This window comes from Oncorhynchus kisutch, linkage group LG10, assembly GCF_002021735.2.
Source record: "Oncorhynchus kisutch isolate 150728-3 linkage group LG10, Okis_V2, whole genome shotgun sequence".
In the NCBI taxonomy this organism is placed as follows: Eukaryota; Metazoa; Chordata; class Actinopteri; order Salmoniformes; family Salmonidae; genus Oncorhynchus; species Oncorhynchus kisutch.
This window is the reverse complement of record NC_034183.2, coordinates 36739596-36766743: the sequence shown is the minus strand read 5'-3', so window position 1 is coordinate 36766743 and position 27148 is coordinate 36739596. Positions and strand designations below refer to the sequence as shown.

At 44.1% G+C, this 27148-nt stretch overlaps 1 protein-coding gene across 1 annotated transcript; it reads left to right on the top strand.

Annotated features, from left to right (window-relative positions):
• Positions 1–2107: 2107 nt before the first annotated feature.
• Positions 2108–27148, top strand: LOC109897205 (solute carrier family 22 member 23). Its single transcript, XM_031833607.1, has 10 exons — positions 2108–3318; positions 5532–5635; positions 6022–6176; positions 13470–13656; positions 17118–17245; positions 19529–19631; positions 22830–23056; positions 23490–23522; positions 23806–23929; positions 24716–27148. The coding sequence occupies exons 1-10, from the start codon at positions 2881–2883 to the stop codon at positions 25158–25160; spliced, it is 1944 nt and encodes a 647-aa protein (XP_031689467.1). The 5' UTR covers positions 2108–2880; the 3' UTR covers positions 25161–27148.

Genomic DNA, 27148 nt, shown 5'->3' with positions numbered 1-27148 from the left:
ATTGAAAACATACAGTGGGGCAAAAAATGATTTTTGTCAGCCACCAATTGTGCAAGTTCTCCCACTTAAAAGATGAGAGAGGCCTGTAATTTTCATCATAGGTACACTTCAACTATGACAGACAAAATGAGAAAAAAAATCCAGAAAATCACATTGTAGGATTTTTAATGAATTTATTTGCAAATTATGGTGGAAAATAAGGATTGACATTTGTATTCAGTAGACTCACCAAGTCCTCAAATTATTTCTCTCCTGGCTTTGCCGGGCTCAGTAAATTCCTCATCAAGGTGTAGGTTTGCACGCCCACACAGCTCAGTAGAATGGCCCTTTGCTTTGCTGCGTTGGCGATCTCATTTGCATTTTACAAAATGGTTGAAAACTTCGCAATATTCTTCCCACAACTGTGTCTTGTAGTCAAATGGTGCCCCCAATCCTACTGTGCCTGCCATCCTTTCTGTCGTCCAGTCACTGCTTCCAAAAAGAAGGCAAAGTATTTGCTAGCTTCCCCATGTCGCTAGCTCTCACTCGCTTAGCTTTTCCTAGCTAACTATCATGCTAATATTCACTCACGGTAGTTTCACCGTTCATAACTCATAAAACTCTGTAATCTCACCGAAAACTTCTTTCCCGATTTTGTCTCGTCGCCAAATGTAGTATATCGAATAGACCAACATATAATTGGAGGACACAGGATGTAATCTTTACTTGTAATTTATTAGGAACTGATTTACACCACTATCTATCATGGAGACCAATACTCAACTAAGTAACTCTATTGCACAGAACAGTTACCAACCTAGGACCGGTGATAGCGCCGCCTATTGGTTAGATGAGCCAGCATAATTTTTCACTCTAACAAAAACAAAAATCCACCCTTGTTGAACTGATAAAAATGTAATTGATCTTTAGAAAAAGTCTTCATCTATATGTAACAGTATAACTTTAGACCGTCCCCTCACCCATACCCGGGCACGAACCAGGGACCCTCTGCACACATCAACAACAGTCACCCACGAAGCATCGTTACCCATCACTTCACAAAAGCCGCGGCTCTTGCAGAGCGAGGGGAACCACTACTTCAAGGTCTCAGAGAAAGTGACGTCACCGATTGAACCGCTATTTGGCGCGCACCACCGCTAACTAGCTAGCTATTTCACATCCGTTACATATATCTGCCGACTTTTGTCCGTGCAGCGTTTAAGGTGATGTGAGCTGTAGCTGTTGTGAAGGAAGTTGTCAATTGAGATTTGTTTTATACAGGACCTCCTGCCACCTCCTACCAGTCATGTCAATGTGGAGCTATACGGCGCTATATGGAGCCCTCCGCAATGTTACAAATTTGGGAGGCGTACAGCGATGTGGTACGGAGCTCAATTTGGCCTCTGCATGCGGACAGGGGCTCCGCCATTGCGTCACACCCTCCATAGGCGCCTGCGACCACATTTCCAAGCAAGCATAAATTGGCTTTAAACGTGGGTCAATGGAACCTGCCTACTGTCAAACATTAGGCAATGCATTATACCAGAGAGGAAGAGGCGAAGAGAAAGGTTTCACTCTTGCCAAAATATGTCAAATATAAGCCCAATTCGGTTTCTATCGGCTTATTTTGGACCTAAACGTTTCGCCTACCTTCCCGCCTTTAGAAAAACGACTCCCATTGTCAGGGCGGAGACACGAGTATCTCGTTATTGTGTACTGATCTCTGATTGCACTCGCCCTTAGTTTGTGATCATTTGGCGCCCTCTGGCGTCATACTATCCACAAATCACCTTGCGGAGGCGACAACGTGATAATTGTACAGTAGGCTGCAGCTGCAACCCACCTGAGTGACAGGCTATTGTCATCTCCAGAAATGCAAACGTTATTATCTATTTATGAGTCAGACATTCTGACATGGATATTATAATCAACTGAGCCATATGGGGGGTTCGGTAGACTGTGATTGGGAGCCCCTCGCTCGCTTTAGTTGACACAAATCATTATAGCTTCCAACACATCTTCAGTTAATCTACCCTCATCGACAATAAACAGTAATTGTAGTATTTCTCATAAACTCATCTTGTTATTTTATGGGAAATGGGACATGGGCTAAACAAAGGAGATCTTTGTTGCGGTTTGGTAGGCCTGGGTTACGGCACCGATGCCCAATTGCGCGTGAGTGGTGCAATCGCCCCGTAAACACTGACCAATCACAGCGCGGTGCACGACCAGGGCAGGCGGGGCTTGATTCTATCTCAGAGACTGGGTGTGGGATCGAATTGTTCAGGACTGGAGACCCAGACGAATAGAGAAATAGGCTACCTGTTCATGGAAATCAAACGGTGATCTCTTATTGTTAGAGAGCCGGACGAGATGTAGGATAACGGTTGGATTTGTCTGTAAACTGGAGCAATGACCACCACCACCACAATACCTGCGAGGGGTCAAGGATTGGACAGGTGTGTTACCTGTGGAGCGCGTGGAGGGGCTAGCATATGTGCAGCCTCGAGTTTAGACTGATCGGTCACCCACACCTCTTTGCCTGTGTGTTAGCCCCACATGGATGCTATACCTGGTTGGAACACAAAGCACATGGTAAGCATGCCTGCCTCTCCGAGCCACCACCTTGCCTGTGTCCTCACCTCGGCTTCCCCCTGAGACCCAGGCTCCACCTGAAACTGTTATTCGGTCGGCCCATTCTAACCGGAGCACCATGGTGAGATGACCAACCGCTCGGTAATCTGCCAGACCTCATTCTATGCGTCTTTGTTGGACACACAAGATTGGTCTGCCTGCGCTCGGCGTTTCCTTTGTAACAAAGGGTTTACGCAGAGCGGTGTGGACAGGGCAGCAGAGCGCCCGGAGTTTGGCTGTGGGGTTTGGCACCTCTTTGTTGTATAGATGGCAGCGGGACCAGAGCGGCCGGTGGCGGAGGCGCAGCCGCAGGACCGGGAACAACCGCCACCGGAGAACGGCTTCATGCCGCTGGAGCAGACACAGGCACCTAGGCTCCTGCCGCACGTCGATGGCTCGGTACTACCGTCTCTCGGGGGATTTGGGAAACACCAAAAACAGCTCGTTGTTCTGACGTGGATACCGGCTTTATTTATCGGATTTAGCCAGTTTTCGGATTATTTCCTTTTGGCTCAACCAAAAGGCACGTGCGTGCAGCCTCTTGTTAACGGAAGTAATTGGACCGTTGGTTCTTCAAAGTTACCGATGACCGCCACGAACGGAGACATTGGTAAGCCCGTGCCTTACAGCGGTGGCATGGTGTGCGAGTGCAAGGAGTGGAAACTCGAGCTGCAGACGGGACTCAGTCAGAACGTGGTTACCAAGGTAACGTGTGCTCCATATACCATACCTTCCTTCTGATGATTTCTGCGTCTGAAAATACATAATAGGCCTAATAATCAGAATCACCAACACTGCATCCTATGCAACTATAGGGTGGGCACAAGCTAATTCTCAAAGAAATGTAGCCTACCCAGCACCATGGACAGCGCATGCACTCTGTCCAGTGTTCCTTTCTGTGCCATAGGCCTACTGTAAAACAGATCACAGTTTACTCTCAGAGCACACAGTAACTCATTTTCAAACCACTTTAATTTATCCTGTGACCTGAATTGGCATGATCAAAAACACACTGCACTCTGGAGTATAATTATCCATGCAAGCTAATTTAGTTATTCAGTGTTTAATGTGATATATGTGGCAGTGTAGCCTCTGTGGTGCTAATGAGAGCAGGGAATGTGGTTATTCTACGATCCATCATAGAAGAAGAGTAGGTGTACGCTGTCTCTTGTTACCCCAACACATGAACCAGCATATGAGCAGGTTTGACAAACAATCAATTGAATCTTAAACTTCTATGATATATGGTTTCAGTGTGTGTGTTGTTAGTGTGTGTGATCCTTTATGAGTGTTTTACTGTGTGTGTGTGTGTGTGTGTGTGTGTGTGTGTGTGTGTGTGTGTGTGTGTACAGTGCCAGATATCTGCTTTATCTGATAATGCTGAGTTTAAATAGCCATTAGATACACCTATTACAGACTGTGTCTTTCTTTATCTCACACTGCCCAGGCCACTGCAGACTTATCACTCATACCCAATAATCATCTCTCTTTCCTTCTTATCCTCTCTTTCCTCTCCCCCTCCATCTATCTCCATCTCTCTCTTTCTCTTCATCTCTCTCAATCCCTGTATCGCTCTTTATCATCCCTCTCTCTGCTCCCTCTCCCATCCTGCTCTCTCTCTCTTCCATTTCTCCCTCCAACTCTCTATCCCTCTCTTCTCTCTCTCTGTCCCTCCCTCCCTCTATCTTTCCCTCCATTCCTCTCCCCCTCCTCTTCTCTCACTCCCTCTGCTCTGGAACAAAGCTGGGGGCTCAGCAGGGTGTGAGTCACTGTTAAACAGCCATACTCTTTCACTAACAGCTGCTTGACATCACACACACAACAAAAATGCACACATTGAAAGTAAGCACAGACACAGACACCCCCCCCCCACACACACACACACACACCTTCACAGGCCACTGTTCCCAAAAGCTGTTTTAAATGAACTACACCATTGTGTGCATTGACACAAAACATAGATGTTCTTATTATCTGATACTCATGAACACAGACAGGCTCTTTGTGACTTCAAACAAGACCAGGTCCGAGACATGGATATACACACTAAAGCTCTCTCACTCTCAATCTCACTCTCAATCTATAATTTCATATATCACTCTCCCTCACATGCACACACGCACACGCACGCACACACACACACACACACACACACACACACACACACACACACACACACACACACACACACACACACACACACACACACACACACACACACACACAAACACACACGCACACACACACACACACACACACAATCTCTGGTTTCCTTGTGGGGCATGTTTGAATGGTACACATGAGATTACAACATGTTTGCACACTCAAAACTCCAAATCGCCCTTCGTGAATAATCAACACATTCAGAGCATAACAGAGGGAAAGTAAAAAAGAGCGAGAGGGAGGGAGAGTGAGAGAGCAAGGGATAGAAAGAGATAGAGAAAGAGTGTGTGAGAGACAAAGGGAGAATTAGAGAGAGAGAGGGATAGAACGAGGAAGAAAGAGAGACAGACAGTGTTGATAAATCACACCACTCTGTGCTGTCTGTGCCTTCCATCTGCACACAGGTTCTCAGGGTAAAAAAACTCCCAACCAAATTGTGCATAGGGATCTTTTAGTTTTTTTTTCTCTATTCTCTAACGAATGACTCATTACTCTTCCTGTTGTGGTGTTTGCTGTGGGATATAATGCTGTTGATAGATATATGGTGTATGTTTGTCCCTCTCTTTCTTTCACCACCAAATAAATTTACCATGAAAATATAGATTTTTGTTGCATTAGGAACTAGTGGAATTATAAGAGGGGTTGGGGGTAAAATGTGATACAAAATACTCATAACCAATAAGGATGTTTGAGGTATTATTTCATATTGTTAACAATATATTTAATTTCCTCTCTCTCTCTCTCTCTCTCTGCAGTGGAACTTGGTGTGTGATTCAGCCTGGAAGGTTCACATCGCTAAGTTCTCTTTCCTAGTGGGATCTATCTTCGGCTACCTGGTGATGGGAGTCGTAGCCGACTGGTACACTACCCTGCACTGTCCCCTTCTTTCATTTCACATCTGTGGCTGCATCCCCTTCTCCCATACATCTCAGAATAGAGCATCGTCTTGTGTTGAAACACCCACTGCTCTCCGTGTTGAGGTTGTCTGTAGGCAACAGAGGCTATAGAATAACTGGTTCACAACTCTGACCCAATGACCTGCTGACCTCTGAACCAAACAGACTGTAGAGGATCGGAATGTTCTCTTCCAGACCAAAATACTAATTTCTCCCTCTCCACTTCCATTTCACGCCATTTCTCTCACTTTCGCTCTGTTTCTCTGCCTGCCCCCCTCTCTCTCTCTCTATGTCTGCCCACCCCCCCCCCCCTCTCTCTCTCTCCCGCCGTCTCCCCCCTCTCTCTCAGGTTCGGTCGTCAACCTGTTCTGATCGTCTCGGTGCTGTTCATGTTGGTGTTTGGTTTGAGCGTAGCGTTCTCCTTCAACGTGACTATGTTCAGCACACTGCGTTTCTTTGAGGGTTTCTGTCTAGCTGGCCTCACTCTCTCCCTCTACATACTGAGTAAGTAGGGCACCTCCACTTCCTGGTATCTACTTCATACTTCCTGCTCTAGACGTTCTGCTTCCTGTTTCCTACCTGTATCAGATTGATAGATGTGCTTTGGTAAATTAGAGCTTGGTTGGTCCCTTGTTCAAGAAGGTCCTCATAGACTGGGGGGGTGTAAATTCGTTTTAAACCTCAATGGTCTCTGAGAAGGCATCAACAATGTCTAATTCGATTAAATACACAGCATGAATAATATGATTAGCATGAACTATCACTTAAAGGTCTTTGATGGGGGGACCTTGACAAAGTCTGGCATACTGACACCCCACCCCTTGATGGGGACATCAGTGTTGTCTATCTTGTCCTTTATCTACAGCGATGCCTGGGATTCTATCCTACTACCCCCTACACCATATACCATATATAGGATTTCTAGTTTAAATCGTTTTGTTGTGTACTATGCATGTGTTTGTGAATGTGTAGTCTCGCATTCGCAAAGAGGATGCTGTCTTTAGATTGGTGTTGTTTGTGTGTTTGTCTCAGAAGGCATCAAACAAGGGACTGTCTAAAACCTCTTAAGTCATGTTTTCTCTGTGTGTGTGTGTGTGTGTGTGTGTGTGTGTGTGTGTGTGTGTGTGTGTGTGTGTGTGTGTGTGTGTGTGTGTGTGTGTGTGTGTGTGTTTGTGTGAGGTCATTGATACCAGGCCATACTAGAAGGGAGGCTGACAAAGTGTTTTTTTTCCCCCTCCATCATGACTTCTGCTAAAAACTCTGCCATTACATTTTTTCACCTGATCAGGTTCTTTCTCTAATATCCGCATTTCTTACCCTTTTAAACTCTTGTTTGGGCCCTGCAAGAAAATAGAAAGTTACATATCATTTGAAAGCTACAGCCCTTTGTCTTTTTGGAAATGTTCTTCAAATCTTAGAGTTAGCAACTTCTCAACATCATGTGATCTCCTACTGATATCTAGTGGACAAACTGTGAATTGGACAGGGGATATATATTTACATCAAGGAGAGACAAAAAATGAAGGCATGGCTAGTTGCAGAAAGGTAAAAGATCAAACCTTTTTACGAACAGTAAAATGGGGATAAAAAAAGAAGTACATTTTTAGGTTTCTTTGGACCGGCTGTATCTCAGACTCGTATCATCGGCTCCACAGTTCTTACGCTTCTAACAGTACTAAGCATGTGTTTGTAGAACATACGGTGCCTTCGGGGGAAAGTATTCAGACACATAGACTTTTTCCACATTTTGTTACGTTACAGCCTTATTCTAAAATTGATATAAAAAATGTCCCCCTCATCAATGTACACACAATACCCCATAATGACAAAGCAAAAATAGTTTTTAGAAATGTTTGCAAATGTATATAAAAACCTCCAGAAATATCACATTTATATAAGTATTCAGACCCTTTACTCAGTGCTTTGTTGAAGCACCTTCGGCAGCGATTACAGCATGGAGTAAAAATAATATTTAAAAAACTCAGTAATCTACATACAATACACCATAATGACATGGCAAAAACAGTTATATTGACATTTTTACAAAAGTATTACAGATAATTAACAGAAATACCCTAGTTTAAAAAGTATTCAGACCCTTTGCTATGAGACTCAAAATTGAACTCATGCGCATCCTGTTTCCGTTGATCATCTTTTAGATGTTTCTGCAACTTGCAGTCCACCTGTGGTAAATTCAATTGATTGGACATGATTTGGAAAGGCACACACCTGTCTATATAAGGTCCCACAGTTGACAGTGCATGTCAGAGCAAAAACCAAGCCATGAAGGCGAAGGAATTGCCCGTAGAGCTCCGAGACAGGATTGTGTCGAGGCACAGATCTGGGGAAGGGTACCAAAACATTTTTGCAGCATTGAAGGTCCCCAAGAACACAGTGGCCTCCATCATTCTTAAATGGAAGAAGTTTGGAACCACCGAGACTCTTCCTAGAGCTGGCCACCGGCCCAAATTGAGCAATTGGGTGAGAAGGGCCTTGGTAAGGGAGGTGACCAAGAACCCGATGGTCACTCTGACAGAGCTCCAGAGTTCCTCTGTGGAGATGGGAGAACCTTCCAGAAGGACAATCATCTCTGCAGCACTGCACCAATCTGGCCTTTATGCTAGAGTGGCCAGACGGAAGCCACTCCTCAGTAAAAGGCACATAACAGCCCGCTTGGAGTTTGCCAAAAGGCACCTAAAGGAATCTCAAACCATGGGATACAAGAAAAAGGAGCCTTTTTTGGTCTGAGACTTGGCGCTCCGGTACGGCTTGCCGTGCGGTGGCAGAGAAAACAGTCTATGACTTGGGTGACTGGAGTCTCTGACAATTCTATGGGCTTTCCTCTGACTCTGCCTATTATAAAGGTTCTAGATTGCGGGAAGCTTGGCCCCAGTGATGTACTCTATAGCGCCTTACGGTCAGATGCCAAGCAGTTGCCATACCAGGCGGTGATGGAACCATGCTCTCGATGGTGCAGCTGTAGAACTTTTGATGATTTGGGGATCCATGCCAAATCTTTTCAGTCTCCTGAGGAGTAAAAAGGTTTTGTCGTGCCCTCTTCACGACTGTCTTTAGTTTGTTTGGACCATGATAGTTCGTTGGTGACGTGGACACCAAGGAACTTGAAAACTCTCGACCCGCTCCACTACAGCCCCATTGATGTTAATGGGGGCCTATTTGGCCCGCCTTTTCATGTAGTCTACGATCAGCTCCTTTGTCTTGCTCACATTTAGTGAGAGGTTGTTGTCCTGGCACCACACTGACAGTTCTCTGACTTCCTCCCTATAGGCTGTCTCGTCGTTGACAGTGATCAGGCCTACCACCGTGGTGTCATGGGCAAACGTAATGATCGTATTGGAGTCATGCTTGGCCGCGCAGTCGTTGATGACAGGGAGTACAGGAGGCGACTAAGCACGCACCCGAGGAGCCCCCGTGTTGATGATCAGTGTGGCAGATTTGTTGTTGCCTACCCTTACCACCTGGGGGCGGCCCGTCAGGAAGTACAAGATCCAGTTGCAGAGAGAGGTGTTTAGTCCCAAGGTCCTTAGCTTAGTGATGAGCTTTGTTGGCACTATGGTGTTGAACGCAGAGCTGTAGTTAATGAACAGCATTCTTACATAGGTGTTCCTTTTGTCCAGGTGGGAAAGGGCAGTGTGGAGCGCAATTTAGATTGTATCATCTGTGGATCTGTTGTGGCGGTATGTGAATTGGAGTGGGTCTAGGGTTTCTGGGAGGATGCTGTTGATGTGAGCCATGACCAGCCTTTTAAAGCACTTCATGCCTACAGATGTGAGTGCTACTGGCGGTAGTCATTTAGGCAGGTTACCTTGGTGTTCTTGGGCACAGGGACTATGGGGGTCTGCTTGAAGCATGTAGGTATTACAGCCTCGTTTCAGGGAGAGGTTGAAAATGTCAGTGAAGACACTTATCAGCTGGTCCGCGCATGCGGAGTACACGTCCTGCTAATCTGTCTGGCCCCGCGACCTTGTGAATGTTGACCTGTTTAAAGGTCTTACTCACATAGGCTACATGAGCACACAGTCTTCCGGAACAGCTGGTGCTCTCATGCATACTTCAGTGTTGCTGGCCTCGAAGCGAGCATAGAAGGCATTTAGCTCGTCTGGTAGGCTTGCGTCACTGGGCAGCTCACGGCTGTGTTTCCCTTTGTAATCCTTAATTAGTAGGATTCAATCTTAGTCCTGTATTGACGCTTTGCCTTCGTTTGAGGGCATAGCGGGATTTCTTATAAGCGTCTGGATTAGTGTTCCGCTCCTTGAAAGCGACAGCTCCAGCCTTTAGCTCAATGCGAATGTTGACAGTAATCCATGGCTTTTGGTTAGGATATGTACATATGGTCACTGTGGGGACGACGTCATCGATGCATTTATTGATGAAGCCGGTAACTGATGTGATATACTCCTCAGTGCCATCGGATGAATCCTGGAACATATTCCAGTCTGTGCTAGCAAAACAGTTCTGTAGCTTAGCATCTATGTCACCTGACCACTTCCGTATTGAGCGAGTCACTGGTAATTCCTGCTTTAGTTTTTGCTTGTAAGCTGGAATCAGGAGGATAGAATTATGGTCAGATTTGCCAAATGGAGGGCTAGGCAGAGCTTTGTATGCATTTCTGTATGGAGTAAAGGTGGTCTAGAGCTTTCCTGTGTTAAATTCTCCGGCTTCAAGGAGTGCCGCTTCTGGATGAGCATTTTCTTCTTTGCTAATGGCCTTATGCAGCTCGTTGAGTGCGGTCTTAGTGCCAGCATCGGTTTGTGGTGGTAAATAGACAGCTACGAAAAATATAGATAGTGTGGTCTACAGCTTATCATGAGCTAATCTACCTCGGGTGAGCTAAACCTCAAGACTTCCTTAATATTAGAGATCGCGCACCAGCTGGTATTGACAAATAGACACACACCACCATCCCTCGCCTTACCGGAGGTAGCTGTTCTCTCTTATCGATGCACAGAAAACCTAGCGAGCAGAATATTATCATGTCGTCATTCAGCCACGACTAGGTGAAACATAAGATATTACAGTTATTAATGTCCCTTTGGTAGGATAGGCTCAAACGGCGCTCATCCAGTTTATTCTCCAGTGATTGCATGTTGGTCAATAGGACAGATGGTAGAGGCGGGTTATCCATTCGCCAACAAATTCTCAAAAAGCACCTGGATCTGCTGGGATTTGGGCCTGGTCCGCGGGCAGCAGTACATTCTTAGCGTCAGACTTAATGAAAAAATCTTTGTCCGGGTGAGTAATCACTGTTCTGATATCCAGAAGCTCTTTTTGGTCATAAGAGACGGTAGCAGAAACATTATTTTCTAAATAAGTCATTTATTTTAAAGTTTTTGCTTTAGAGCTTTAACTAAGATGTTTGGTGCAGTATTTTTCACCAAAAAAATGTGCATGAAAACACGTCGTCTATCAACAAAGACTCTATTGAAAAATCCCTACTTTTGACCAATTATCGACGGAGGGGCAAACACTTCGGCTCCGAACTTCGGCTTGCCTCCAGAAAAAAATGTGTGTACCCGAACAACCCAAAGAAACCTCTCCGGAGTCTAATATATGCACAACTGCTTCGTCTGGGAAGCATGCAGATGCCTTTAGGGCCTAGGCGAAGGTGAACACTGCTGCTTTGTAGAGGAGGACCTGGTCATAAAGGCTGTGCAAGTCCAGGGTTGAGTGGTGGGCCAGGTAGACGTTGGGTTTTTGAGGCACAGTCATGGGAATGCTTGCATTTACCCGCTGTATGGTAGCAGGGTGGAAGTCTTTTCATAGGTCTCTCTCTCTCTTCTCTCTGCAGGTGATCACTTTCCGCCTTAGTCAGAGGTTTGCCTCCTTGTGAAAGGAGTAGGAGAGGAACAAGGCCAGGGGGTGGGGGAAGAGGACAGCGTGGGAGTGGGAGCTTTTGAGGGTAGAGCCACTTCAGCTGAGAAGAGAAAAGTGGGGGAGGGAGGGAGAGAGAGGGATCAGCCTTGGGAAGAGCAGAGGAGGGGAGGGAGAGCAGAGGAGATTAGGAGAGGAAGGAGAGAAGGGGGGTCAGTGAGGTAATCGAAACAAGAGGAGTCTTTCTCCCTTTAAGCTGGAACAAAAGTCCCTGCCTGACTCACAGTGCTGTGTGTTTGTGTGTGTGTGTGTGCCATATCAAATTGTATTTGTCACATGCTTCGTGAAAAACAGTGAAATGCTTACTTACGGGTCCTTTTCCAACAATAAACAGTTAAAGATAAAGATTTTTTTTTTTATAAATACAAATTGAAATAATGACACCTCCCTAAGGGGTTACATTTTTGGGGAGGCAGCAGGGGTTACTGCTATATTTAGCAAGTAATTATATACCAGGCTCTTCTAGAGACATCTTTATTGTGAGCAGTACATGAAACTAGTGTCATACAGACTGCTACAGTATCTGTCTAATGAGGAGGTGGTTTGGACTTGGGCTCTGGGTCTGATTCTGTTTGAACAGAGGGGGCTGTGCTGAGTGGGCAGACTTTCATCACACACACACACACAGAAAGAGAGAGCGAGGGAGAGAACTTTGTGTTTGGGCTCCAGGGGAGAGGAGTGGGTGTTCTCAATCTTCAGGTATCAGCTGACTCCTAGCTCTCCTCCCTAGTGTAGTTAGAGAGAGAAAATGACAGGGGGAGGAGGAAGGGGAGATATTCCCCTGCTGCAATACACTTCTCCCCCTTTTTCAGTCTCTGGCATTTTCTCAATTAAACTCCTGGGTCCACGCTCACCTCCTTTTGAAAAGGTCAAAGGTAATCGATGAGAGGTGACAAGGAGAGTGAACATGGACGAAAATGCTCTTGTATGAAATGAGAAGCTTCTTCTCTCTCTCTCTCTGGTTTATTATTATTCAACCAGTGATCAAGCTGATGAATGGAGGAAGTTCTCCTCTCCTCTTAAGAGAGGGACTTATTTGTGTTCTGCAACTTCTGCATTCTTTCCTTTCTCCCTCCTCTCTGTCATCTCTGCTATGGGAAGTGACATTACATGAGCACTGGTTAGTGAGCATACAGCATAGAACCCCCCCCTCTCCTAAACCCCCCTACTGGTCGCATTTAAATAGACCTTGCCATCTGGAGTGGACCATCTGGTCTGTACCACAGGGTAGCCGGTATAGAGGGATGAGATGACAGCCCAATCAGGGAAGAGATGGGCGGTGACTGTGAAATGGCTCACTGACTGAACTGACTGAACCCTTGAGAATGGCCATAGTGTGGATTTCTGACAGAAAGGCGAGCTCATGGTTCACTGGTTCTTAACTGGTTGTTAACGGTTGGTTAACTGCCGGCTTCTGAGGGAATTTTGTGACACAGATAGGTATTCAATTATTAATTGAGGGAATTAGCTGTAGGTTGAACACCTAAGCTACATCAGAGAGCTACAGCACTATACCTCAGTAATGTATGCCATTATACCCTACCCCTTTCACACTATCGTGGCTACCCGAACATAACTGTTCTTATCCCCCCACATTGTCCTTTTCAGCACTGTTTCAGCAACAATGGTGGATTTGTAACCAGAACAGCTCAGTACAGTTAAAATTGGGCTCAGCTAGGTTAGTCTCAGTAGGATGAAAAGCCCTTAATAGCAAAAACATACAAAAAGCTCCGAGACTGAACTCACTGAACCCGCCCAATTTATCTGGCTGTAACTTCTGTCCCGCTCCCTCTCTCTCGCTATGGAGATTGGGCTGTGCCTGCCAAGCTGGCATTTCTCCATGGCCATGGTGGCTATATGTCTAACTTCTCTCCCCTCTCTCTCTCCTCACCCCCTCCCCCATAGGGATTGAGCTGTGCCTGCCAGGCTGGCGTTTTTCCATGACCATGGTGGCCAGTTTCCTCATGGTGGGCGGTCAGCTGGTGATGCCCGGGGTGGCGGCTCTGTGTCGTGATTGGCCGGACCAGGATGACTGGCAGGTCCTGCAGATCATGATCATCTGCCCCTTCATCCTGATGCTGCCCTACGTCTGGTAAAGAGCCCTGCCCAAATGTCTTACATGTTACCACCATTCTGTTGAGACAATCCTCCTAGAGTTAGAGGTTGAAATTAGATGTACCATGGAGTCCTTCCCACTGAGGGGATTGCCACACCCACTTAGGGAGTGGCTCCTCCCACTCATGAAGTAGCTCAGCACACTGAGGGGTCTTTTATCAATTAGATTTGCTTACCTCATGCGTCCTCTCTCCTCCGTCCCCTCTCCAACTCCTTAAAAAAAAAATCTAAGTTAACCGAGAAGAGTGAATGTGGTTGGAAATGCGTTTTCTTCAAATGAGACTGTTCTACTCCACTCTCGCGTCATTAAGCAAATTACCTCAAATAAATGTGGAAAGCATCTTAAAAACATTCTTTGTTGGTAATGCAAGACAGTTCATAGATAAAATAATAAGTAGCATATTGTTTTTAAATGTGTGCATGTTTTTCTCCTTTGACAAAACAAAAGCTGATTCAGAGGGGGTGTGGCAGATTTCAAAACTATTCATTGGTATGATACACATGAGTAGTCTATCCTCGATGGAAGGTGGCTATCGAGGAGGGGAGGACCCTCTTCCGTTTGCCTACTAACTAATTGACACTCTCCTCGACCACTCAGAAGAGAGAGGAGAGGACGAAGCAAAGAGGACGGAGGACAGACTTTTGCTCATAGGAGAAAATCCCAGGGATTCCACCATGCTGTGGGGTTAGAGGATAATTAATAGGCTAGTGGCCAGTCCTCAAAAAGGATCGCCCTACCCGAGGTAGAACAAAACACAACCATGTTTTCACATGTCTCTTATGTCTCCATTTATAAAATGGATGGTTGTGTGAATTTCTTTGACTGCTAAAGTGGTTAAATTGATAGATATTGTGACACACCCCGTAAACTCAAAAGGTGCAGAATAATGCCTGGCTGGAGGTGGGATTGGCCACATAAGCTCATGTAACCCAATATTGCAAGCTCTGACATTGCAGAAATGTGAAATACAATACACTACATTAACAAAAAACAGCATTAGGATATCTTAATGCATCTTGGAAATATAGACCTGTAAACACAGAGATATAATAGGCGTAAATATCTATCTATGAATATTTATGATGAATGCAAGCTTTACTTTTTGGTAGCAGATTAATAGGCAACATTCCAAGTCAAAGTTGCTCTCATTCACTGTTGTATGGTCCTGACAAAAATACGTACGTTTACGTTTTCTTAAAGTTGTGACTATTGTGATCAATTTTTTTCTTTACATTTTTTTAACCTTTATTTAACTAGGCAAGTCAGTTAAGAACAAATTCTTACTTACAATGACGGCCTACCAAAAGGCAAAAGGCCTCCTGCGGAAGTTTGGGGTCACTTAGAAATGTCCTTGTTTTCCATGAAAACAGACATGAAATGAGTTGCAAAATATAATCAAGACATTGACAAGGTTTTTAATAATGATTTTTAATTGAAATAATAATTGTGTCCTTCAAACTTTGCTTTCGTCAAAGAATCCTCCATTTGCAGCAATTACAGCAATGCAGACCTTTGGCCTTCTAGTTGTCAATTTATTGAGGTAGTCTGAAGAGATTTCACTGCATGCTTCCTGAAGCACCACCCACAAGTTGGATTGGCTTGATGGGCACTTCTTACGTACCATACGGTCAAGCTGCTCCCACAGCAGCTCAATAGGGTTGAGATCCGGTGGCTGTGCTGGCCACTCCACTATAGACAGAACACCAGCTGACTGCTTCTTCCCTGAATAGTTCTTGCATAGTTTGGAGCTGTGCTTTGGGTCATTGTCCTGTTGTAGGAGGAAACTGGCTCCAATTAAGTGCTGTCCACAGGGTGTGGCATGGCGTTGCAAAATGGAGTGATAGCCTTGCTTCTTCAAGATCCCTTTTACCCTGTACAAATCTCCCACTTTACCACCACCAAAGCACCCCCAGATCATCCCATCAAGCACTCCTCCAGCATCTTTTCTTTTTTTCTGCGCCTCACAAATGTTCTTCTCTGTGATCCGAACACCTCAAACTTAGATTTGTCTGTCCATAACACTTTTTCCCAATCTTCCTCTGTCCAGTGTCTGTGTTCTTTTGCCCATCTTAATCATTTATTTTTATTGGCCAGTCTGAGATATGGCTTTTTCTTTGCAACTCTGCCTAGAAGGCCAGCATCCCGGAGTCGCCTCTTTACTGTTGATATTGATACTGGTGTTTTGTGGTACTATTTAATGAAGCTGCCAGTTGAGGACTTGTGAGGCATCTGTTTCTCAAACTAGACCCTCTAATGTACTTGCCCTCTTGCTCAGTTGTGCACTGGGGCCTCCCACTCCCTTTTCTATTCCGATGGCTGTTTAACAGTCTGATGGCCAGTCTGATAGAAGCTGTTTTTCAGTCTCTCTGTACCCACTTTGATGCACCTGTACTGACCTCGCCTTCTGCATGATAGCGGGGTGAACAGGCAGTGGCTCGGGTGGTTGTTGTCCTTGATGATCTTTTTGGCCTTCCTGTGACATCGGGTGGTGTAGGTGTCCTGGAGGGCAGGTAGTTTGCCCCCGGTGATGCGTTGTGCAGACCTCACTACCCTCTGGAGAGCCTTATGGTTGTGGGTGGAGCAGTTGCCGTACCAGGCGGTGATACAGCCTGACAGGATGCTCTTGATTGTGCATCTGTAGAAGTTTGAGTGTTTTTGGTGACAAGCCGAATTTCTTCAGCCTCCTGAAGAGGAAATGACGTTGAACCTACGTGGAATACACGTTGAATTGACGTTTATGCCCACTGGGAAGGAACCTTGAATCCCAAAAAATCTAATTACGATGTCTGAACCCACTTGATTTCCTTATAGCAGATTACCATAGCCACAACATCAAAAAACATGTGTAACTGTATGTATTCTTGTCAGGCAGGACCACACAGCAGTGAATGAGAGCAAATCTGACTTGGAAGGTTGTCTATTAACCAGTTAACAAAAAGTAAAGCATACATTAATCTTAAATATTCATAGTTGACATTTCCGCCTGTTGTGTCTGCGGGGGACAGGCCTATGCATTAAGATACCCTAATGCTGTTTGTTTGTGTATGTAGGTTACATTAGCTTTTGGTGTCCTTCCCCCCTCCAGCCAGGCATTATTCTGCATTTTTTTAATTTAGGGGTTGTGGCACAATATCTTTCAATTTAACCACTTTTGCAGTAAAATATTTTTACACAACCATCTATTTCATAAATGGGAGACATTAGGGATGTGAAAATACATGGTCGTGTATTGTTCTACTTCGGGTAGGGGTATCTAAAAATATGGTGGACCTTGCCACTAGCCTATAAAGACTTGCTCATCAGGACCAGGTTTTGGCTTGAACAGTACACTGCACACTGCAGTCTCAGACAATACGATCTTTCTCTCACTTTCCTTCTGTCATTCTCTCTCTCTCTTTCTCATGTTTACTCCCCCCCCCCTCCTCTTCTCTCTGTAGGATCTTCCCAGAGTCCCTGCGTTGGCTCCTGGCCACCCAGCACTACGGCTGCTCTAAAGCCATGATGCTCCGCATCGCCAGGAAGAACCAGGTCGACATGACAACTGAACCCAGCGGTATTCTAGCAGGTGAGGAAGATGGAGAGACAGGGAAATGTAGACAGACATCGAAAAAGAAGAGAGATGGAGAGATAGAGACGTGGTAGGTGATGATACACAGATGGGAGAGGTGGAGAGAACGAGGGGATATGGAGAAGTAGAGAGAAAGAGGAGAGATGGAGAGGCAGGAGAAACCCTGAGTTAAACAGAACCACACTTATTCCATCAGTGTCTACACACACCTCTAGTTTGTAGCTGGCCATGCAGAAGAGACAGTTGAAGTCGGAAGTATACACTTAGGTTGGAGTCATTAAAACTCGTTTTTCAACCACTCCACAAATTTCTTGTTAACAAACTATAGTTTTGGCAAGCCGGTTAGGACATCTACTTTGTGCATGACACAAGTCATTTTTCCAACAATTGTTTACAGACAGATTATTTCACTTATAATTCACTGTATCACAATTCCAGTGGGTCAGAAGTTTACATACACTAAGTTGACTGTGTCTTTAAACAGCTTGGAAAATTCCAGAAAATGATGTCATGGCTTTAGAAGCTTCTGATAGGCTAATTGACATCATTTGAGTCAATTGGAGGTGTACCTGTGGATGTATTTCAAGGCCTACTTTCAAACTCAGTGCCTCTTTGCTTGACATCATGGGGAAATCAAAAGAAATCAGCCAAGACCTCAGAACAAAAACAATGTAGACCTCCACAAGTCTGGTTAATCTTTTTAGCAATTTCCAAACGCCTGAAGGTACCACGTTGATCTGTACAAACAATAGTACGCAAGAATAAACACCATGGGACCACGCAGCCATCATACCGCTCAGGAAGGACACTCGTTCTGTCTCCATGAATGTACTTTGGTGCGAAAATCAATTGGTGCGCAAATCAATTCCAGAACAACAGCAAAGGACCTTGTAAACATGCTGGAGGGAACAGGAACAAAAGTATCCTGCTTTGCTGCAGGAGGAACTGGTGCACTTCACAAAATAGATGGCATCATGAGCATGGAAAATGATGTGCATATATTGAAGCAACATCTCAAGGCATCAGTCAGGAAGTTAAAGCTTTGTCGCAATTGGGTCTTCCAAATGGACAATGCCCCCAAGCATACTTCCAAAGTTGTGGCAAAATGGCTTAAGGACAACAAAGTCAAGGTATTGGAGTGGCCATCACAAAGCCCTGACTTCAATCCCATAAAAAATCTGTGGGCAGAACTGGAAAAGCATGTGCGAGCAAGGAGGCATAAAAACCTGACTCAGTTACACCAGCTCTGTCTGGAGGAATGGGCCAAAATTCACCCAACTTATTGTGAGAAGGCTACCCGAAACATTTGACCCAAATTAAACAATTTAAAGGCAATGCTACCAAATAAAAATTTAGTGTATGTAAACTTCTGACCCACTGGGAATGTGATGAAAGAAATAAAAGCTTAAATAAATCATTTTCTCTGCTATTATTCTGACATTTCACATTCTTAAAATAAAGTGTTGATCCTAACTGACTTTAAACAGGTCATTTTTTACTTGGATTAAAATGTTATTTAATGTCAGGAATTGTGAAAAACTGAGTTTAAATGTATTTGGCTAAGGTGTATGTAAACTTCCGACTTCAACCGTACGTATGGGATGTCACACGTAGACTCACAGCAACACATTGTCAATTGCACGGATTGTATTGTGGTTATACACAACATGCAGCAGCAGGTCTCTGATTTCAGTTATGAAATGTGTATGCAATGGATTCAGTCATTCAGACACAGTGACACACACGGACTATGCAGGTACACGTTCATTTTAACATGTGCAACTGCAGGACTCTAGTTAAATTTGATGAAATATCTGCACAGCTTAATCCCAGACACACACACAGATATAAAATCGGAGAAAATATTTTAAAGCTGGAAGCAGATTAATAGGTACTGCTTGATCAATAAAATAACGTGTTTTATTTCAGATCTCGTACACACACATCCACCCACAGAAGAACATTACTAAAGAGTCTGTTTGGTGTGGATTTGCCGAGGTGCTGGCTGGCTGGCTCTGGCTCTCTCTCTCTGTGTGTGTGTGTGTGTGTGTGTGTGTGTGTGTGTGTGTGTGTGTGTGTGTGTGTGTGTGTGTGTGTGTGTGTGTGTGTGTGTGTGTGTGTGTGTGTGTGTGTGTGTGTGTGTGTGTGTGTGTGTGTGTGTGTGTGTGTGTGTGTGTGTGTGTGTGTGGTGTGTGTGTGTGTGTGTGTGTGTGTGTGTGTGTGCGTTTGTATTGCCCTGCCAGTGGGAAGGTCTTACAGCATGTTGTATCTCACCACCAGAACTGGAACATGAGCTGCATAAGAAGCCAAAGAGGACCTGCATCATCAAGATGACCAGCACCAGAAACTTTTGGAAGAACATCGTGGTGCTCTGTGTCAACTCGTAAGTCTCTCTCTCTCTCTCTCTCTCTCTCTCTCTCTGTGTGCAGCTGAGCAAAATCAAGTCAAATCTGTTTTTTCTTGGCAAACAATTGGTGTAGACCAGGTATTCCCAAACTGCCATCGGGGGTACGCCAAATAAAATACAAACAAGTGTACTTTTTTTCCCTTCACATTTTCAAACAGTCCATTAATATTTTCCAACCCGGGGTATACATTTGAGTGAATTAGCCTCGTTTCACTGCCAAAAATCAAATTAAACAATCTAGTGTTCAGGGAAATAACAACACAATGTCAAATACAGGTAACCTACTCAAATAATTAACATCCAATCACATTAACCGTTACTCTCACTGGAATTCCACTAACGCTCCATATGTAGCCAAACGTAGCTGCTGCTCATGTTGGTATCTGTACTGATGGAGCAAAAGCCATGACAGGGAGACATAGTGGAGGAATTGATGCCCCCGATGTTCCTGCTAAGGAACTGATGCCCTTTGCAACCACGTACCTATGTGAGAATAGATTCTCGGCCCTCACTAGCATGAAAACTAAATACAGGCACAGACTGTGTGTGGAAAATGATTTAAGACAGACTCTCTCCAACACAACCAAACATTGTAGAGTTATGTGCATCCTTTCAAGCACACCCTTCTCATTAACCTGTGGTGAGTTATTCACAATTTCCGATTAGCAAATAAAGTTGTACATGTAAGATGGTTAAATAAAGAGCAAAATTATTGATTATCGTTATGTTATTATTTGTGCCCTGGTCCTTTAAGAGCTCTTTGTCACTTCCCACGAGCCGGGTTGTGACAAAAACTAACACTCATTCTTGTGTTCAATAAATATATTGTATCTAGTGTGTGTGTGGCAGGCTTACCATGATGACCCTGGTGCTAGAGGGGGTACGCAGCTGGAGGTTGAATGTTTGAAGGGTTACGGGACTATAAAAAGTTTGGGAACCACTGGTGTAGGCTAACAGTGAAATGCTTACTTACGGCTCTTTTCCAGCAATGCAGAGTTAAAGATAAAAAATAATAAAATAGTGATATGAGGAATAAATACAGTGCCTTGCGAAAGTATTCGTCCCCCTTGAACATTGCGACCTTTTGCCACATTTCAGGCTTCAAACATAAAGATATAAAACTGTATTTTTTTGTGAAGAATCAACAACAAGTGGGACACAATCATGAAGTGGAACGACATTTATTGGATATTTCAAACTTTTTTAACAAATCAAAAACTGAAAAATTGGGCGTGCAAAATTATTCGGCCCCTTTACTTTCAGTGCAGCAAACTCTCTCCAGAAGTTCAGTGAGGATCTCTGAATGATCCAATGTTGACCTAAATGACTAATGATGATAAATACAATCCACCTGTGTGTAATCAAGTCTCTGTATAAATGCACCTGCACTGTGATAGTCTCAGAGAGCATCATGAAGCGCAGAGAGCATCATGAAGAACAAGGAACACACCAGGCAGGTCCGAGATACTGTTGTGAAGAAGTTTAAAGCCGGATTTGGATACAAAAAGATTTCCCAAGCTTTAAACATCCCAAGGAGTACTGTGCAAGCGATAATATTGAAATGGAAGGAGTATCAGACCACTGCAAATCTACCAAGACCTGGCCGTCCCTCTAAACTTTCAGCTCATACAAGGAGAAGACTGATCAGAGATGCAGCCAAGAGGCCCATGATCACTCTGGATGAACTGCAGAGAACTACAGCTGAGGTGGGAGACTGTCCATAGGACAACAATCAGTCGTATATTGCACAAATCTGGCCTTTATGGAAGAGTGGCAAGAAGAAAGCCATTTCTTAAATATATTCATAAAAAGTGTCATTTAAAATTTGCCACAAGCCACCTGGGAGACACACCAAACATGTGGAAGAAGGTGCTCTGGTCAGATGAAACCAAAATTGAACTTTTTGGCAACAATGCAAAACGTTATGTTTGGCGTAAAAGCAACACAGCTCATCACCCTGAACACACCATCCCCACTGTCAAACATGGTGGTGGTGGCAGCATCATGGTTTGGGCCTGCTTTTCTTCAGCAGGGACAGGGAAGATGGTTAAAATTGATGGGAAGATGGATGGAGCCAAATACAGGACCATTCTGGAAGAAAACCTGATGGAGTCTGCAAAAGTCCTGAGACTGGGACGGAGATTTGTCTTCCAACAAGACAATGATCCAAAACATAAAGCAAAATCTACAATGGAATGGTTCAAAAATAAACATATCCAGGTGTTAGAATGGCCAAGTCAAAGTCCAGACCTGAATCCAATCGAGAATTCACTGCTGTTCACAAATGCTCTCCATCCAACCTCACTGAGCTCGAGCTGTTTTGCAAGGAGGAATGGGAAAACATTTCAGTCTCTCGATGTGCAAAACTGATAGAGACATACCCCAAGCGACTTACAGCTGTAATCGCAGCAAAAGGTGGCGCTACAAAGTATTAACTTAAGGGGGCTGAATAATTTTGCACGCCCAATTTTTCCGTTTTTGATTTGTTAAAAAAGTTTGAAATATCCAATAAATGTCGTTCCACTTCATGATTGTGTCCCACTTGTTGTTGATTCTTCACAAAAAAATACAGTTTTATATCTTTATGTTTGAAGCCTGAAATGTGGCAAAAGGTCGCAAAGTTCAAGGGGGCCGAATACTTTCGCAAGGCACTGTACACAGTAAATGATGAATAACAATGCAGAGTAAAAATCGTATTAAAAGGCAGAGGGCAATGTGCCAAACAGAACATGAATTACACATGAGCTAGGTTCCCCATGAAGACAAGGCTCCGTACCAGCGTCTTGCTTCTAGTACTGATGGTGTGTGTGTGTGTGTAACTGGTAGGATCTGAACCCGGGTCTCCCACTTGGAAAACCAATGTCATAACCCTGAGACCAAGAGGAGGGTGACACTGATTTTAAGTTACTTCATCATACTAGCGTCAATCCCACTCACCTCCGCTACATGTGTCTCTCTCTCTCTGCTGATTGACGGGGTACGGTATCCACCACTTTTGCTCTTACCAATAATGTGTTTATGTGTGTATCTGCTGGTTGACGGGGTACGGTATCCACCACTGTTTTGCTTTTACCAATAATGTGTTTATGTGTGTATCTCTGTAGATTGACGGGGTACGGTATCCACCACTGTTTTGCTCTTACCAATAATGTGTTTATGTGTGTATCTCTGTAGATTGACGGGGTACGGTATCCACCACTGTTTTGCCCGCAGTATGATGGACCCAGAGGCCCCTGTGTCGGCCATGTTCAATGCCGACTACTACACCATGGCCGGCATCGCCGTAGCAACCTGCCTGGCGCTGTGCCCGGCCGTGGCGTTCATGGGACGTCGGGGCGGACTCCTCACCTTCATGATCATCACCGCCCTGGCATCACTGCTGCAGCTGGGCCTGCTAAACTGTGAGTAGAGTACAGACAAGTGTTTAACACACGTGAAACACACACACACACACGGAAATTCGATGTCCAAGAAATAAACCTTTAGGTCAACCTCCGGCCTTTGAAAGCCCACGTTTTTTAAGATGTTTTAATGAGTGAGCAATGTGGGCATCCCCCTCATAGTCATCATCCACAAAGAGTTGTTTACATGGAAATTACAAAGCCACAACATCTCATTATATCCCGAACCTGTTACACACAAAGGACGTACTCTGATAATGGAGTTATTTCAGTGATTCAGAGGAGTCACTACCAGAATGCCCTTTTCCGGATCATTGCCTCTGTTGTCCTCATATCAGATCTGTATCGGTCAGAAAAATCATGAGATTCTCTCATGGCTGTACTCATTTTCACTGTTTTTCTTCCCCCACCCTTGACCTTGCCTTGAATGCAGTGATTGGGAAGTACAGCCTTCGCCATGACACAGGTACACTTTGACTTTATAAAATTCACAGATTGAAAAAATATGCCAATCAGGTGCTCTGGGTTGCAGCTCCACAGGACAGGCTCATGTTCCATCTCTTGATGTTGTGTGGTAGAATCAACAAAACAGTCATTAAACAAAATGAAAGGCTGGCCAGTTCACCAACTGTTTTCCGTGATCAGTTCTCTGTTATGACTAGACCCAGTAATTGACATTTGTATATTTATGATGTACAGTATGTGTCTCACCTCCTCTCTCATGTTTCTCATCCGTCTCGCCTGGTTAGTTCTGAGGGACACACTAAACAGGAAGTTCTCGGTGGCATTCTCCATCATCGGAATGTTCTCCTCTCACGCCGTCAGCACCCTCAGCATCTTCTTCTGCGCTGAGATCACTCCCACCGTCATCAGGTAACACACACACACACTATGTATGGTCTGACCGCACCCACACCAACAGTTATTGGATTCCTATAACACACTTATTTGGTAAAATTATGTCCCGCCAAGTACGTTTGTGTTAGAATGGCTTACTAGCGCCATCTTGTGGTGTAGTCTGAATGTGTCATATAAATGCAATTTGACCGACTATTGTTCAGGAATATCAGCCTGGTCTCGTAGACTAGACTGGTAATATAGTAAAGATACGTCTGAGACACTCAAATGAGTATGATATGTTACGTTTGCTATGGTTACATAAGACAGAAGGTTACTTAAGGCAAAAACGATGGTAGAGTGGTTGCATGTTCATATCTCATCACGGACAACTTTAGCATTTTTAGCTAATCAGCAACTTTGTAACTACTTACTACTTTTTAACTACTTTGCAACTACTTAGCATGTTAGCTAACCCTTCCCCTAACCTTAACCCCTAGCCTAGAAATTGTTAGCCACAACAAATTTAAATTCGTAACATATATGTTTTGCAAATTCGTAACAAATTGGAATTCGTAACATATCATATGAATTATACTTCTTAACAATTCATAGGACAAACGGATGATGGACATCCACAACTGAATACATACCATACGAAACGTAACATATCATACTAATTGGAGTGTGCCGATTTACTATTACAATGTTACTTGTACCCGATACCCGGTTGATCATCTTTTTTTGTTGTTGTCTGGTTTCAGTGTTTGGCTAGTCGTTTCTGAAACTAGACTCTCCCTCTTTGTCTCCCTCTCTCGTCAGGGGTGGTGGTCTGGGTCTGGTCCTGGCCAGTGCTGGTTTCGGCATGCTGACGGCCCCTATCATGGAGCTCCACAACCAGAAGGGCTACTTCCTGCACCACATGATCTTCGCCGCCTGCACCCTGCTGTGTATCATCTGCCTGCTACTGCTGCCTGAGCCGCGCAACCAACCCCTGCCAGAGAGCCTTGTGGACGGGGAGAGCTACACCCGCCAGCCCCTGCTCACCCACCGGCCTGGTGAACAGCACCTCCTTCTCACCAAGCCTGGGGATAGGGACTTATACTCCCGCGTCCATGATACGCCGCTGCGTCTAACGGCCACTGGGGGCGCCACAGCAGCAGCGGCTACCGCTCTTGCAGCAGTGCCTACGTCTTTTGCGTACGCTACCGGAGGAGAGGTGATCAGTAATAGTATGGTGGTAAATGGCGTGGGAGGGCCATTGTAGCAGCAAACACCCCCCCCCCCCCCCGACACACACAGACAGAGGATAGGACAAGACTGTGCTGTGGGGATAGCTTGAACTGTCCCACTCCTGGTCACTATCATGACTGGTCTGATTCATTCAGCCCTGCTGGTAAGATTCTTCCATGAGGAACTCTTTCATTTTTAAAACTTAAAAAAAAACTTCAGTTTGGTTTAATCAAGAAATGATGGCCCTCTCATTATCACCTTCAGACACTCAATATGATTTATTAATATGATTTATGAAGTATTTGAGGGCCTGCAATAGAACAGGATATTCTTGAAACAAATGATGGAGTTATTCACACACCTGTGTATGTCTTTGCAATGAATAGAAACTCATTACAATGACTTACATCTATTTGTGCCCATAGGGTAGTTGTTGCCACGGGTTGGCGGTGTGTCTATGGGTACCATGGTCCCAGCATGGGACTGGGGAGGGATGTCATGGTGTCGGTTGTACGTTATAAGCAGAGTGGTGTACTCTAAACACATAGAGAGACACATATAGAGCAGCAGAGCAGACATGTTTCATTTGAAATGTCTTTCAACAGTGATGTGTGCTCTATGCATTTCAAATTCTATTAGCGTAACTTTTTTGCACTAAAATTCAAAGTTCAATCAAATGTAATCAAAATGTGTCAGTCAGCTCGTTTGAGACACTGGTTTTGGGTGAAACTGCTGCACTCAAAATGTAATAAAAGGAGAGGTCAGGCCTATATACTGAAGCCTACTTGATGGGTTCAATTGTGAATTTCTGCCTCCCACCCCCCTGTCAAAAGTCCAAGTTGGCACTTTATCCTTAGTAGTAGTATAATCAATGTAAATACTTAAGAAAACTGAGTACTGCAGCCCCTATTAAATGTTGGTGAATGACAGCCGGAAACCTAAAGAAACTGTGATGGCTTAGGAAATTAGTTTGGACTTTGAATCTTTTTGTGTTTTTATTTCCATATTCTATGGAAAAATCAAAGGCATCGAGTGTTGAGTGGACAATACTAATGTCCAGTTAGTTACTAGTATGTCTGCGTCCCAAATAGCAGTCTATTCCTTACATAGTTCACTACTTTTGAGCTTTGACCAGAGCACTATGGGCCCTGGTCAAAAGTAGTGTACTACATAGGGAATAGCATCCCATTTGGGATGCAGACTGTCTACTGCTACCACTATGAAACATCTCAGTTATTGAATGGCTTTATCACAATGGTTGTTCAGTTTTAAAAATCCTCTAATTTCAACTGGACAGGTGACTGAAAATAATCTATCAGTAATTCAGTATTTATTTTTTGTCATGTTGCCAAGGGGATTATTGTCACTCGACATACCTCTATTTTAAGCTAATTTTCACCTGGTAAAAAATGTTAGTTGTATATTGCTGTTTTTAGTACTTTAAACCGCTCTCTAGCACGGTTAAATAATGTCTGGCCATTCCATGAATCACAATGTCTATAGGGGTTTTGAAATGGTTAATGTCTAGAATAGATTAAGTTATAATGCAATAGAGTGATCTAGTTAGAATAGCTGTGGCTGACAGAGTGTTTGTATACAAACTTTATACTCTTACAAATGATTGAATACCAAATGTAAGGTATGTATTAATGTGCCATCCATTGACAATGCATGGACTATCATACGTTTTATGTACTATGCATATCAAATAGTTTTCATAGCACATTTTGTCACACGTATAGCTGACCTTAAAAAGGCCAAGGATACTCTATACATTTCTACCATGAACTATATTTGAAGCAAATGGCACATATTTTGACACCTTGTATGGTTTATTTGTAAATGTTTTCAGCGATGAAATGTGGTAAATAAAACGAATTTCCATGAGTGATCGATTGTGAACCACTAATATTTTGTACGTGTTTATTTTTTATATATGATGCATTTGCTATATTAAAGCCATAAATGTTGTTTTGATAATACACTTGTTGATTATGTCAAATAAATGAACTACTGAGGTGA

What these genes read in the sequence shown, in the direction of transcription:
- LOC109897205 (XM_031833607.1), top strand. Translation starts at nt 2,881, where the DNA reads ATGGCAGCGGGACCAGAGCGGCCGGTGGCGGAGGCGCAGCCGCAGGAC. An exon ending in GTCAGAACGTGGTTACCAAG is followed by an intron (nt 3,319 to 5,531) that starts GTAACGTGTGCT and finishes CTCTCTCTGCAG; the next exon opens with TGGAACTTGGTGTGTGATTC. An exon ending in GTGGTGCTCTGTGTCAACTC is followed by an intron (nt 19,632 to 22,829) that starts GTAAGTCTCTCT and finishes GTATCTCTGTAG; the next exon opens with ATTGACGGGGTACGGTATCC.